Source organism: Syngnathoides biaculeatus, chromosome 4 (genome assembly GCF_019802595.1).
Source record: "Syngnathoides biaculeatus isolate LvHL_M chromosome 4, ASM1980259v1, whole genome shotgun sequence".
NCBI lineage: Eukaryota > Metazoa > Chordata > Actinopteri > Syngnathiformes > Syngnathidae > Syngnathoides > Syngnathoides biaculeatus.
Genome location: NC_084643.1, coordinates 25,591,791 through 25,606,857, shown reverse-complemented (window position 1 = coordinate 25,606,857; position 15,067 = coordinate 25,591,791). Strand labels below are relative to the sequence as shown.

Sequence of the window (15,067 nt, the reverse complement as noted above, 5' to 3'; positions counted from 1 at the left end):
GTTGCTGCAGTAGGTGGCAGTGTGAAGCCACTACTTGCTGCAGGTCAAACTGAGCGGATATATTGCATTATGGAGAAAATTTGTGTAATTTATTAGAAAATCCAGAGTTAAACTATAAGGGTAGTGAAGGTTCATTGCCGAGGTCTTCCACGGTGCAGTCCCATCCGATCTGGGCGCAACAGACCCCGTTGGTCCGTGGCCTTGGTGTTCCTGTTGAGACGTCACGCAGTCCTGTGTGTGTGTGCTGATCTGTGTTTGAGCGTGTGTTGTATTTGATCTACCAAGGGTAATATACAGTATGTAGGTGTACAGCATTAATGCATTTACTGTATATGTTTGTGAGTAATCTGTCATCAAATGTGGCAAGCAAAAACCCATATGCAGTGTTGTGTAAACATGCAGCCCGTAATTTCTGTCATTATCACAGTCAACTTGGCTCTGGACTGACCCCAAGTAGTTGAACTCTTCCAGCCTTGCTATCTCTATTTCTTTTAGCTTCACCCTTTCTCTCTCTCTCTCTCATTCAAGCTCATATCCAGTATCTGCCTTAGTTCATTCCTCTCCTTTCCAGCATAGCCATCCAAATTTTTAATAATGTTCCGCCACCCGCTTCCTGCTTTCACTGCAGATCACAATGTCATAATCATGGTCCAAGGGGATTGCAGTGTAACCTCATCTGTCAGCCTCTGCATCACCACAGCAAACTGTAAGGGGCTTGAAAATGAACCCTGAGGCACTACCACTTCAACTCCTCTGTTACACCTAGAGCATACGTCCCCACCGTACTGCTGCCTTCTTGCATGTCCTGGACTACTAACATACTCTCTGCTACTCCACAATTCCTCATACAGTACCGCAGTTCCTCTCTGTGTACCCTGTCTAGATCTACAAAGACCCTTAAGAATTTGGTTGATCAACCTGGTCATAAATTCCACAGGCAACTCTCTTGGATGCCTCCATACACCCTTCCACTGCTTTGGTGCCTTTTTAATTTAATAACCACTCGTCATTCTTGGTCCACCACACTTGCCTCATCTAATCTTTCTCTTCTCATTTTACTCATTCATAACTCCTCAAAGTATTCTTTCCATTTATGTACATCTACCTGTATTTGAACAAAGGTTAAAGAAATGGAAAAAGTCTCAAGGACCCATGCCCCAAATTGAACTCGAAGTAGGCCATTGTGGTTTGAATCAGCCAGTTTCATTTTGGTTTCATGCTTTAACAAACTTCTACAGGAGAATTCATCCAAATGAGCCCCAGTTTGAAGCAGGTGTCCTAAAATAAGTGACGCTAAATTGTCAAACTTTTTTGCCTACCTTGTATAATGGAAGTCCTTCAAGGCGTCAAAGTTAAATGGCCCTTTTGGGGGGCTCTTCATGCCTCAAATGTTTGTATCATGGTGAAAATTTGGGTATTTTAAAGGTCCAGAACAATACACAACCAGACACTAGTTTAACTAATTGAGGAAAAAAAATTCGGGTCTTTCATAAAAGTATGCAAATGACGTTTGACCACCCCATCCAGCATTGCTTGCAGCTTTAATTATTATTATAACATGAATCAATTTGTCTTTAACTGCAGTTTTTCTGAAGTACGTCACAACCTTTGGCAGAGTTACATTGAAAACAAATAAGGTTATAGTGAGACAACATCTGTGGAGCAGAAGGCACATTTGAGGGGTGTGGGGGGCAGCTCCACACTGGGTCATTTTTTACGCTCCTCAATCTGCTCCACCTTGCTGGACTCGTCCACCACTTTGCCATTGACCATCGTCTGAGTGACCACTTTGACGATCTTCCTGGTGCGCACGTCAGGGTCTTCTGTGAGGTGAGCCCAAACAATATGGTTAGCAGTGCAATGACGTCATTGTCGAACCTACACTCGTACCTTGATTGGAGTTTTATTTGTTCTGTGACCAAGCTCATAACTCAATTTACCGGGTACCCATGCATAGAATCAAATTTTCTCTTAATTCATAAATTGAAATGTTCCAGCCCCCCAAATTTTTAATGAAGAAAAATGGCATCGTGTTGTATAAAGACATAATACATTTGATTATTGAAATTAAAATGTGTTCGATATAAAACATTTATGTAACTATAATCTTAATGCTATACAAGCAAAATGTATTACAAAATATATCATAAAGTAAAAATAGTAAATTAAAAAATGACAAATTCCATCACATAAAATATTTATATTGGCTGGTGACCAGTTTAGGGTGTACCGGGCTCTCGCCCAAAGATTGCTGGGATAGGCTCCAGCCTGCCTGCGACTCTGTTGTGGATAAGCGGTGCAGAAAATGGATGGATGGATTTTATTTTAATAGATAAGCGTTGAAATATTTCAAATTTATTTTTGATTTCAAGACATTTGAATTTTAACATCTTTGTTTTAAAAAAATATTTTAGACTAATAAAATCCATTTTACATTCTATGCAAACATGTCAATGTAAGATGTAGATATTTTAAATAAAGTTTAGTGTAAAATTTTCTGTTTAAAGTAAAATAGTTGTACGTACAGTAATTGTACTGTCTATATGTAGATCTGCAGTGTGTATTATTAGTTATATTGATTCAATAACCCGTTTATGAAACAATTCTAATAATTTGGGGACTTACTTTTAGGAGGTGGAGGAATTTCTTTCACCCTGTAAGAGTAGCACCGTCAGAACTATGTAGTTAGTTTCCATCATCAACACACACCCTCACACCAGCCCAGTTAAAAGCATCCTTACAGTTCCTCTCCCTCCAGCAACTTCCTGTAAGTGGCAATCTCCATCTCCAGGTTCTGCTTGATGCGCAGTAGTTGCTCGTAGTCGGTCTTGTGCCGTTGCATGTCCAAGCGCAGCTGTGACAGCTCGTCCTCTAGCTGCGCCAGCACTGCCTGCAGGTGCTCCATCTCCACCGAATACTTGTGGCCCGTCTCACCCAGGTTGCCCTCTAGGACACCTACCTGGGTGAAAAGTACAACTCTGGTAATATTGTGCATTAGATGACAGTGAATTCCTATTATTTGCTGGAGATGTAGGACAGCCCTGCCGTGAATCGGCAAAGAACTGACCCCCAAAGAGGTGTGTAATTACATGTGGATGCTACAAGGTGGCAGCAAAGCCTTTGAAATGGAAAAGATCATAAAGCATCAACACCATGCATCTGCTATATACAATCATCAACCATTATTGTATAGCAACGATTGTACGGTGGAACCTCAATGAAACAGACCCCAGTATAGCAGATATCAGATAAAATGGGTGCTCAGGACTGAACAATGTGCCCAAAAATAGTTTGCATTCGTCACTTAGCCTGTCATTGACAGCTGTTAGCACCGAAATTGGCCACTTTTTTTTCAAGACAATGATATATTTATGGTTCACAGACATATATTTTAAAAAAGATCAAATTCAAACAGATGTGCCTATGTGATGGCAAAGTTGAGAGTGAGAGGAGAAAGAGAGAGAGAGAGAGAGAGAGAGAGAGAGAGAGAGAGAGTTGGGGGGGGTGGAGCGGAATGGAGGCGGTTTTAACTCTGAGGAACACAAATGCAAGTCTCTAAAGTCTGAAGCATGCTATTTTTGCTACAGTATATTTATATTCTTTTGTCAAGCTGTTCACCTTTGGAAGCTGGTTTAGAACTAGGAAGCACATTAATTCCCCATGGCTCATTAAAGCGACTCGACAATGATGAATACTGTATGTTAACGATGTCACATTGACCGTACACTTTGGCATGGTAAGTTGGGATAAAATGTGAAACTTTCAAACATTTTGAAGCTTTTCTTTATATTTATTTACAACTACCTTGTTCTGTATTGGGCATTGTACACCAATAAAAAAATGTAATGGACAATCAGCGAAATCAGAGGATTCCCCAACCCTGTCAGTATGTTCGGTCGAAGTTTTCAAACAAACACACAACACATGAGACATATGTGGAATAGCACTTTATACAAAAGCTGTCAATTTTTACCATTAACACACCATAATAAATGTCAGCAAATACATTCTTTGCAATGGCAAAGTGGACTACATGGCTATTTGTACCTGCATTGGGAAAAGAGCTGAAATATACTTTCAGTTCCACTCTTGACTGTGCACGAAGTCCATTCAAGTAGCGACAGCTAAACAGAACATCTCAAATCCAGACCAACCTAACAACAATGCTGAGTTCCCTCAGATGGCGCCAAAGAAATGCTTTATTTGCCATAGTCTGAGCACAAAACTAGTGAATAGATGGCATTTTCGATGAATAACGGAAAAAGGTTCTCCCACATTACATGTGAATGCTGAACTATGAATATGTAGCGGTTCATTATATTATCTTTCGTTTATCTTTTTTTTTTATCCAATCCGAGCCTAACCTATCTCTATGATACCTCAAGATAGTACCTCCGTCGAAGTGATACATGTGATACATCTCGATTTTGTAAAAGCTTGGTTTGTTGAGGAGGATTTCAGATGCTAGAGGAGATATTGAAGCATCTCTTCTGCATGCAAACAGGCGCATTTATTTCCGAACGCATCATCTGTCAGCCACTTATTTTAAAATGTAAATTTGAATGATAAATTGGAAATGGGAGGTGTTTTGCGGTCATAGTCTGTTGTATTTTGCCAACTTAAACTATTAATATAGTGAAGGCAAGTATAAAAAAATTATAGGGGGATTAGTTTTATTATAATTATAATCATGAATAAAGTAATGGTGACTGTAAGTCACTGTGAATCATCATCACCATTGACCTCTCAGTAAACAGACATGACAACGACTGCCAACGCAACGATATTGTCGAAGTGATAAATGTGGCGTGGCGCATGTGTGTGCGCGCTGAGCAAACACTAATTATTTACAGTGTTTGAGTCTCCATGGAACTTTTCAGATACACATTGTCAATGTCACCGTACCCTTTCTTTGCACTCGTATATAAGTTGTCATAATGACTGATTACAGTGCAATAAATGACACCAGCCTATTACATTTTACAATACTACAAATGGGAAGTATTGAAAGCTCAGAAGGTATTGATTGACAGCCACTCGCTGGAAGTTATGTTTGCACAAGCCTCGTTTTTTTTTAAGCGATTTCCTTTGGATTTTATTGCTTGGTTTGGATGAACATGGTGTTAAATATCCATCCATCAATTATCTGAGCTGCTTATACTCACAAGGCTCGCGGAAGTTCTGGACCCTATCCCAGCTATCTTCGGGCAGGAGGCAGAGTACACCCTGAACTGGTTGTTAAATATACAATGTTTAATTATTTCTAGTTTAATTTGTCACTTTGAGTGTAAACTGCAATTGGGACTAACAAAAAAATTTAAAACCGTTTGAAGTAAGCATATTTCAAATCCTATTTGGAGAACTGTACCAGGAGGAAGGTTCTTTTCTTTTCCGAAGAATTGACATTTTACAGCAATCTTATATTTCTTGACAGTGAGAGGGTGAGTACTGGCAGTCAGGAATACTATACTTATAAAAACAAGTGTTTTTTAACCTTGTTGGTGGGGGTAAAACAAATGTTAAAGTGTTTTTATATGGCCTCTATGTTGCAGAATTTTAATCTATTGCAGGTGAGTCTGGAAATTGGTGTCAAGGACGTTTAAACAAGTACGTTTCGACTGAAAGACTTAACAGTTTTGTAAATTGGGGAGGAGCTAAATTTAGCCAAGGCTGTTGTTGAAAGCTATGGAGATTTGTTGCCACATGGATATGTACATTTTTGCGTTTTTCGAAAAACAATTCGTCTGTAAGAAAGTTTTTTAAAGTGATTTTGAGATTATTCTAATCAAATCTAATCCAGGGAATCACTTTATATAGAGTCCATAAAATGGCCTCAATAACTTGTGATTTTTTCATATTCACTGCAGAGAAGAATCCAGGTCTCAGCTATTTGTGGTGGGGGGTGGGGAGGACTGTTGTAGGTGGAATATTAAATAGGTAATTTGGTTCCCTCATTTTGAGTCAGAACGGTGAACAAAAAAACAAAGGCGATTTAATTCAAACCGAGCAAAGGGTGGGTTTTGATGGTTACCTGCTTGCGAACACTGTCCAGTTCTACATCCAACGCCTGCAGGAAACGTCGCCTCTCGCTCAGCTCGCTTTGGGCGCAGCGGAGCGCCTCGTTATTCTCCTTCACCTCCGACTGCACTGCATCCAGCTACACAAAGACACGCACACATGCTCTAAGCATTATAGAAAATCAGGGCAAGTTCCACACCCACCTGCAATACGTTTAACATATTTTTATCCCTTGCACACTGTACATATTCTAGTGTCTGACATGTGTCTTTAAGAGGGGGGGGCCTGATGGGGTTGCATGTGACATCAGAGAATCTACATCTGAGTCTCTGTGTGTGAGCTGTGGTCAACAGCAGCTCTTGCGTGATTGTGCTTATTGTGTTCGTGTTTTACTTTTCCCCAAGTGGTAAAAAAAAAAAAAACGGTATAAAAGTTTATCGCCGACTGTCACTCCCCTTTTCTACTTGCAAGCAATGACAACAAGCAAATACTGTGATAGCTTGCCTTAGATGTGAAATTTCGTTTTTCGAGTTCCAAGCTGTTACCTGATCATTTTTTAATTTAGTTTATTTTATTATTATGATTTTTGCTTTAAATTGTGAGCCAAAATTGAGGTATAAGCGAGGTTCAGGTATTTCGCCACTTCAGTGCTGTGAAGAAATATAAATATGGCCTTGCATGTGGTAAAGGAGACTCACAGTCACCGTTTCATTTTAAGATATTTATTGAATGGGTAACCCAAACATACGAATCCAAAAAGACTCACGAGACTTGCAAGTACCTCATAGCTCATGCCCAGATGCTCACACTAAGACTAACTGAAAACCTCACTCACTAGGCCACAACCCTTAAAGGCACAGACCCAACACAAGAATACTACAGTATGTACAGTAACACTTAATAAAACCACTTTATTTCTTCAAACTCTCTCACGATTTCTTATCTTTATATACAATACAGGGTTATTTTTATTCATTTAAAAAAGTAACAAGAATGTTTTTTGTGGGGTGGAAGGGGATAATATTTCGATGAATGTTAATTGGAAAAAATATTTGATATATGAATACACTGAGTGATAAGTAAGTTCACAAAATGAATTAAACTTGAGGGTAAAGCTATTGATGTATGCACAAAAAAAAAAAATATTGCTTATATCAAAAAATAGTCAGTGATCGAGTTTTATTCATGTAGAACATCTCCTCAAAGGCGACTGACCTTCTTGAGGTACCAGGTCTCAGCCTCCTCCTTGTTCTTGCGTGCGATGCCCTCGTACTGGACCCTCAGCTCGGCCATGATGGCGCCCAGATCCGGGCCCTGGGCGGCGTCCACCTCCACGTTCACCTGTTCGTTGGCCAGGCGGACCTTCAGTGTGCTCTTCTCCTACAAAATAAATACATTAAAAAATAAAGAAAAATACAAAATGAAAAAGTAAAAACATTACATATCTTAAACTGACCCTCAGTCCACCGTAACAGACGACACTAATTGAGCATTTTTCTCTTGAACAATCGTGAAATAGTTGAACTGGCATTTTTATATATACACACACATTTATATACATATACTCATATACTGTATATAAATGGTAGTTGGGGTATAGGGTGTTGTATCTACATCCTGGATGCTGCCGATGTACAATAACTGTGCTCTGTGTGCCTACTTTCTCTTCTTGAAGGTGCGGCTGTACACACTTGATGTGTTTGCAGGATTCGTCACTGTACAAACACTGCAGGTTTGTTCCAGCTGTGTCCCCCGAAAGCAAGAACAAACATACGAGCGGATAAACCTTTCCAAACATAATCACCATAACCGCATCGATGGCTGTCGCACTTTATGGACAGCCTGCTGTCAAACTAAAACACTTTATAGATGCTCATTCTGTTGATGAGAAAATGGAAAAAAATATGTCTCTTTCTCTCTCTCTCTCTCTCTCTCTCTCTTTCGCTCTCTCTCTGCAATATATTGCAATGTGTATGATGAATTATTGCATAGTTTTAGTTTGATTATTTTTGTTTGCAATATCTTATATAAGTTTGCAAGGTATTTATTAATAATTGATATGTAAGCCATCACTCTGAAGGTAATTCATGTACATTTTAGAAGTTTAAAATTGCAGTTGCTTAATCTTGGGAATGCTACTAATTATTTTAATTATTGATTAATCTCTCAAATAATTTTTGATCGTTCAATGAATAATATTTAAAAAACATTAATATCTATTCCTTGTTCGAAAATAAGACATAAGACAAATTGTGCAGAAAGTACACAAACATGAATTAATTATGATTTGTCTACTGGTTTGGTTTGTAACATCAAAAAAAGGGCAAAAATGTTGATCAGTCTTATCTAAAGTAAAAGCAAATGTTTGCATCCATCCATTTTCTACACCTCTTATCCTCACTAGGGTCCAAGGTATGGTAAAGCCTTTCCAAGATGAGTGGCGGGGTACACCCCTTACTGGTTACCAGTCAATCACAGGGCACATATAAACAATCATTCACACCTACAGGGAAGAGTCTTTGTAGGGACTGAGAGAACATACAAACTCGACACATGTGAGATCTGAACCAAGGTCCTCAGAACTGTGAGGCAGATGTGTTGATCAGTCAGCCACCAAGTGGATGTTTGAGCATGCTTCATTTTCAGATTATCAATTTGCTTTTAGGACCAGGAATATGCGAACAGTTACTGTTGAGAGCCTGAAATTCTGAGGATTTGAACAACTTCAAATTAATGCCTCTGAATTATTAATCCATTTGATAATGATTTGCTGTGGATTCATTTTTGCACCTGTACTTATCATTTTATCCATCCATCAATTTTGTACCGCTTCTCCGGGTTGAGTCGCGGGGGAAGTAGCTTCAGCAGGGATAACCAGACTTCCCTTTCCCCAGCCACTTCTTCCAGCTCTTCTGGAGGGATCCCGAGGCATTCCCAGGTCAGCCGAGAGAAACAGTTTCTCCAGTGTGTTCTGGGTCCTCCCCGGGTTCTCTTTCCGGTGGGACATGCCTGGAGCACCTCACCAGGGAGGCGTCCGGGAGGCATCTGGATCAGATGCCCCAGCAACCCCATGTGGCTCCTCTCAATGCGGAGAAGCAGCGGCTCGACACTGAGCCCCTCCCGATGACCGAGCTTCTCACCCTATCTCTAAGGGAGAGCCTGGAAAACCCTGCGGAGGAAACTCATTTCGGCTGCTTGTATCTCCCGCTCCATTCTTCCATCACTCGTGAACATACTTAACGTACGAACCTACTTATCATACTATGTTGGAGATTTATTAATGCTGCAGACCCATTTATATAGTCAGAATAAAAAAAACAAAATCCAAGAAACTCAAAAGCCTCACCTCATCGTGGTTCTTCTTGAGGAAATAGAGCTCCTCCTTCAGGCTGTCCAGGTCCCCTCTCAGCGTGGCGATAATCTGCTCGTGGTCAGACTTCGCTCGTCTCAGGGCCTGGCAGTCACGTTCTACCGACTGACACAAGGCAGCCTCCGCCTCCCACCTGTACAAAGTCATGTGAGAAGTGATTCTCTATAAATTCACAGTAACAATTTGTAGAAAGTATGAATGGGATAAAATAACTACACAAACAACTCGGGCATGGGTCCCTGGGAACTTTTCTGTCTGTCATGTTACCATAAATGCCGACTCAGTTTTGTGTCCATCGGGATGATTTATTTATTTGTTTTATTTTTTCTCCAAGTTTGGTTCCGTGACTCCCAGGTAAAACAATCCCACATCCTGTTTTCTTCAACAAGTAACAGCGTATAGTCTTAGCGTGATAGGTATTGGCAAGAACGGTGAAACAGTGGACACGCGATGGAATGTTTCAAATGGATGCACTCTGCCGGGTCATTTCGCACGCTGTCGGAAAAGTCGTTAATTTCCGTCGTTTGGCAGTCTGGCGCTCCCGTGTGAAGGCAAATACAGTGTGTGTTTTTCTCACTTGACCCTGAAGTCATCCGCTGCCAGCTTGGCGTTGTCGATCTCCAGCATGATGCGTGCATTCTCCAGGGTCCTCTTCCTCACCTGAGGGTGGCACATGCAGGATTGGTTAGTTGCCTTCACCCAGAAAGTGGCCGACATGAAAAACGTTACATTTTTGTGACAATCTGAGTAATATATTATATATCATTGATGCATTTATTTGGTGCAGATCCAAGTTTAATTGTTTCGCCTTGGTAGAGGACCCATCGTGATAAAATTAAGTAGATGGGTAAAAACCTCATCAGATGGGTGGGTAGCTCGGTGGCTGTGGGTGTAATAGCACTAGTAGCTAGCTATGTAATAGCGCTGGTAATTAGCTAGGTAGGTACAGTGGGCAGAAATGTAGGTGGGTTTTATTTGGAGCCTTTTCTGGTGTTTTTGCATGGACAGATTCCAAGCCATCGACCTCCTGTCCGATGGCGTGCGCCTGCGCCATCATGTTGTCCACATCGTGGCCCTTGGGTTGCCTGTCCGCCATCAGCTGCTTGATCTTCAGCTCCAGCTCTGCGTTGGACCGCTCCAGAGAGCGCACCTTGTCCAGGTAGTTGGCCAGACGGTCGTTCAGGCCCTGCATGGTCTCTTTCTCGCTGGTCCCCGCCGCCAGCCCGTTGAGGGACAGACTGGCTCCCAGCAGGTGGAGCCCGTTGCCCACCGACACAGAGCGGGACAGTGATAGGCCGGCGGCTGTGGACATGGGCGGTTTGGAGCGGACGGTGCCCCGAGCGCCGTCCCTCATGGACAGGCTGGAGAAGGACGGCAGGCGCAACGAGTAGCTGCGTGCAGACAGCGTAGACGCCATCCTCAGACAAGTTCTGCATAAATGTGACAAATAGCATTACTACTTTGACTTTAGAGGTTCCATAAAACAACCACAACCATGGCAAGAAACCAAATTTTGAAACACTATTTTGAAACATTACTCTGGCATTAAGAACTATTTTAACACACCTTCCCTGGCTTGAAACCCCAATTTGAAAACCTGACCCAAGCTCGAAACCTAAACCTGAAAGCGAAATCCTGGCTAGAAATCAAATTTTGAAACTGTAGCTTGAAAAATTAACCTGGGTTAGAAACATTCACTTGGAAACCTAACTTCAAATTTGGACTCCGAACCCTACCCAAAAATTAAAACCCTAAAACTTCATTTTGAATCCTTAATGCTGTTTTATAATGTTACTTACTTTAGAAAAACTTCCATAAAACGATAACACTTGTCTGAAAATCCTCAAATCCCTTAAAACTCTATTTAAACTCTTGGTTTGAAACTCTAACTTAAAAAACAAATCCTGGGCGGAAACCGTATTTGGAAATCCCACTTTGGAACCCTGATCCTGGCCAGAATTCCTGATTTGAAACACTAACCCTGTCTTATAACCCGATTTTAAAACCCCACTTTAAACTCTTAAACCATGACTTAATTTGAAACCTGAACCCTGCTTTGAGACTCTATTTTGAAAAATTACTTTGAAAGCCCAATCTTGTCTCGAAACCACACTTTGAACCAAATATTTATAATCAAATGAAAATGTTCAATTGTATACCAACCTGGCCTGCGGAGTATTTTATTCCACTCACACTAACAATGTTCTTTTGTGTGCTTTTTAATCATAGTATTGTCCCACTTACGTGTTTGTTTGAGCTGCTGCGGATCTGCTCACCCTTTTCCCAAAAGCGTCCTGGCCGTGGGAACCCGGGCTGTGCAGGTGAGTGCGGCTGCACAGGATCGCCTCTCTGTCCCGCAGGGCGGAGACTGTGAGGGAGACGAGGAGGAGGATGCAACGTGACACCCTGGAGGTAGAAAAAGTTGCTTACCTAAACGCAACTTAGAAGAATTGTTTATTGTTAGGCAAGAAAAAAAATGAAGTGAAGCAAAACTGGACTGAAATTTGCAGTAGATTTTGGAGAGAATGCACACATTCAGGGGAGTTTGTCTCCCCTGTATGGATGCTAAAAAGGATTGAACGATACTAAAGTATACTCGGACAAAAGTTGAACTACTGATTGAAGTTTTGATTCACTAAAAGTAGGGAAAAAAAGTTCAAATATGAAATTATAAAATCAAATGATTTATCTTTTAGGGGGCTAATTTGAATTGTGACTAAACCTGTATAGTAACTTAATTAACTTGTGCAGTCAAATTTGCTATTAATTCGCTGAAGCCTAGTAAAATCTGTGTTTTTTCATAAGCAAAATGGTACCATATTGTATAATATATCATAGAACAGAATGTAATGAAGTAAACTGTTTTCTATAACATAATCATTGTACATTGTGTGTGTGTATTTAAGTTGGATTGAATGGTGAGTCTCCACGTGAGTTTCTGTGGCCTACGGCAGCTCCTTTCACGTGTTTTCATTATGTATTTGAGTGTTGGACTGTTTTCACTGTTCAGTGAAGTGTGCTGGCCGACTCTGGTTCTCTGTGCTAACAAATGGGGCATTAAGTACAGTCACTGCTACATTTTTTTTTGCTTCACCTTATAGAGTATCCAAAAGCGCGCTCTTAGCTCAAAATTTGGCTCAGAACACAGGTGACAAAAATCGACCAACCAACATCTTGAAACGAGCAGTTTTTAAGGTAAGGTGTATTTTTTTTACTTTCTTTGAGCTAATCTGCCACAACAGACAAAAAAAGTCTGTTCACAAAATACTATCTTATGTAGTGGTCATACTCAGAAGGAACAAAAACGATTTAGTCTACATTGTCTCGTCATCCACGTAGGTAGAAACAAGTAACAAGCATATTTTGACAAAGAAGTACCAAGTCCAGCTATCGGTCTTCAAATTTACGGAGTACGAAACCCGTCTGAGTACAAATACTCAAGTAAAGGACAGATAGCTGAAAAATCTACTCGAGTAGGGTACAGCAAGGTATTTATACTTGCGCAACAATGGCCCCTCAACACGGGGACGTGAGAAGCGGGGCCCTGACGACAGGAACAATGGCGCCAAAGAATGAGGAGAAAGCAAAGACCCCTGAGAAAGGAAAGGGCGTTCCCGCAGTCAAATGGAAGACAGCTTTTGCCTTCACAAAACACTCGCACGCATTCTGCCGTCTTGACTCGTTTATGTTCAGGCAATATTGACTTACATTTCCTGAAAAGTATCCCCCACCACACAACATATTTACCTTGCCTAAAATTCACCATGCTGCGGTTACTATTGTACTCTACTTTATGTAAAAAGTCGACATGTCCGGGAAACAGACAGTTAGAGTTCTTGTAAGTGGAGAGATCACATTGAGTGTGCAAGACTACAAACAAAAACATTAACAAGTGTCTTCCCTTTCTTTGTCAACCAATTTCTTGCAATTAATTTTAATATAATCTAATATGGCGGCACATTGGAGAAGCTGGAAAGCGTTGGCCTCACAGTTTTGAGGTTTCGGGTTCGATCCCGGAACTGCCTCTGTGGCGTTTGCAACTTCTGCCTGTGCCTGTCTGAGTTTTCTACGGGCACTCCAGTTTACCCCCACATTCCAAAAAAATGTGCATTCATTGGAGTCTCTAAATTGCCCCTACTACGTATGATTGTAACTGCGCCTTTTGTCTGTCTCCATGTGCCCTACAGATGGCTGGCAACCAATTCAGGGTGTAATCCGCCCCCTGCCCCATGACGGCTCGGATTGGCTCCAGCAGGCCCATGGCCCTTGTGAGGATGGCTCAAAAAATGGATGGATGGAATGTTTGGTGGCATGGTGCAGCAACTGATTAGAGTGTTGGGCTCACAGTTCTGAGGACGGGTCCTCCCTGTGTGGAGTTTGCATGTTCTCAGCGTGCCTGCGTGGGTTTTCTCTGGGCACTCCGGTTTCCTCCCGCATCCCAAAAACACGCAACATTAATTGGACACTCTAAATTGCCCATAGGTGTGATTGTGAGTGCATCTGTTGACTGTCTCCATGTGCCTTGCAATTGGCTGGCGGCCAGTTCAGGGTGTACCCCGCCTCATGCCCGTTGACAGCTAGGATAGGCTCTAGCACTCCCGCGACCCTTGTGAGGATAAGCACTACAGTATCTTGAAATTTGCTTCTTAAAAACTGTTGTTACAAGATAAAGTGAGAGTTCACAAGTTAAAATGAATTCATTTCATTTTATCTTCCTTTTATGGTTACATGGTGTAAATATAAAACACTCCACCACTGGGGGCTAAAGAGAATCGTTAAGCAGATTGAAAAACAACTACTGATTGCATTTAGGTTTTGTTTTGAAGAATATTGTGAAATAATACACAGACTTTAAAAAATCAAATCTGTGGCACATGAGCACATTTCAATGTATTTGTCATGTAATGAATGCGGTTGTTCTGCAATCAGGGCTGCATTCACTTGCCTGGGGGGCCCCTCCTGTCATGTGTCAAGGCTGCCAATCACAGTGGCGGACGCCCGGGGAAGATTCTGAGCCGCTGTCAAGACCGTCTTAACTGCTGATTTTCAGTTTCGCGCATCCCTTAAACACTGATTTGTTTTGTGCAGTGTAGTGCTAGCAGGTGGCCCGTAAATTGCGTGGCGAGGATCCGTGTTCCTCTCTTTAGCAGGGTGGCTGCTTTTGTGCAAACGTTAGTGCGGCGCTAATTGTGACTCATTACAGTGAGTTCTAGTTTCAGTGACATCAGTCTGACCTCTTTGGTGAGAATGCAAAAAAGATGAGCTCGCACAAACCTAGCAACACCACTTTCTTGTTTGACTTGTAATTAAAGAGAGAATGAAAATGATCTCATTCGTCTTAGTAATTGATAGTATTAATACATTTTATGAATGTATAAAAAATTATGACAAAAATAGAAGCAATATGACATATATTAATGATGTGGTTTTTCCATTGTATTAATGTATACTGTTTTTATAATCAATAGTAACCCTGAATCCAAATATATTTAAAGAAATTACAAAAAATAAAATATATCAACTAAATTCTACTTCTTCAAAAACTAAAGAAAGTTAAGATAAATTAAGATAGAATATGTAAACATATCCTATTGATTGTTCGCATTGAGTCAGTTTTTTTTTTTTTTTTGCTGCAGTCAATGTGACAAGTGTAGCTCATTTTTGCTAAAAGCACGAACA

The 15,067-nt window shown here is 40.9% G+C and overlaps 2 protein-coding genes across 4 annotated transcripts in view; one reads left to right on the top strand and one right to left on the bottom strand.

Annotated features, from left to right (window-relative positions):
* Positions 1 to 1,586: 1,586 nt before the first annotated feature.
* On the bottom strand, positions 1,587 to 11,748 carry krt1-c5 (keratin, type 1, gene c5). Its single transcript, XM_061817969.1, has 9 exons — positions 11,633 to 11,748; positions 10,413 to 10,818; positions 9,966 to 10,048; positions 9,365 to 9,521; positions 7,234 to 7,398; positions 6,032 to 6,157; positions 2,742 to 2,959; positions 2,626 to 2,654; positions 1,587 to 1,823 (listed from the first exon to the last, which is right to left on the bottom strand). Exons 2-9 carry the CDS (start codon positions 10,803 to 10,805, stop codon positions 1,708 to 1,710), a joined length of 1,287 nt encoding a protein of 428 aa, XP_061673953.1. The 5' UTR covers positions 10,806 to 10,818; positions 11,633 to 11,748; the 3' UTR covers positions 1,587 to 1,707.
* ptgs1 (prostaglandin-endoperoxide synthase 1) overlaps positions 11,663 to 15,067 on the top strand; it is a 25,368-nt gene continuing 21,963 nt past the window's right edge. For all 3 annotated transcript variants that reach the window (XM_061817964.1, XM_061817962.1, XM_061817961.1), the window contains exons 1-3: positions 11,663 to 11,800; positions 12,490 to 12,583; positions 13,576 to 13,656. The gene's annotated coding sequence lies outside the window, so the exon portion shown is untranslated. The remainder of the gene's footprint in view (positions 11,801 to 12,489; positions 12,584 to 13,575; positions 13,657 to 15,067) is intronic.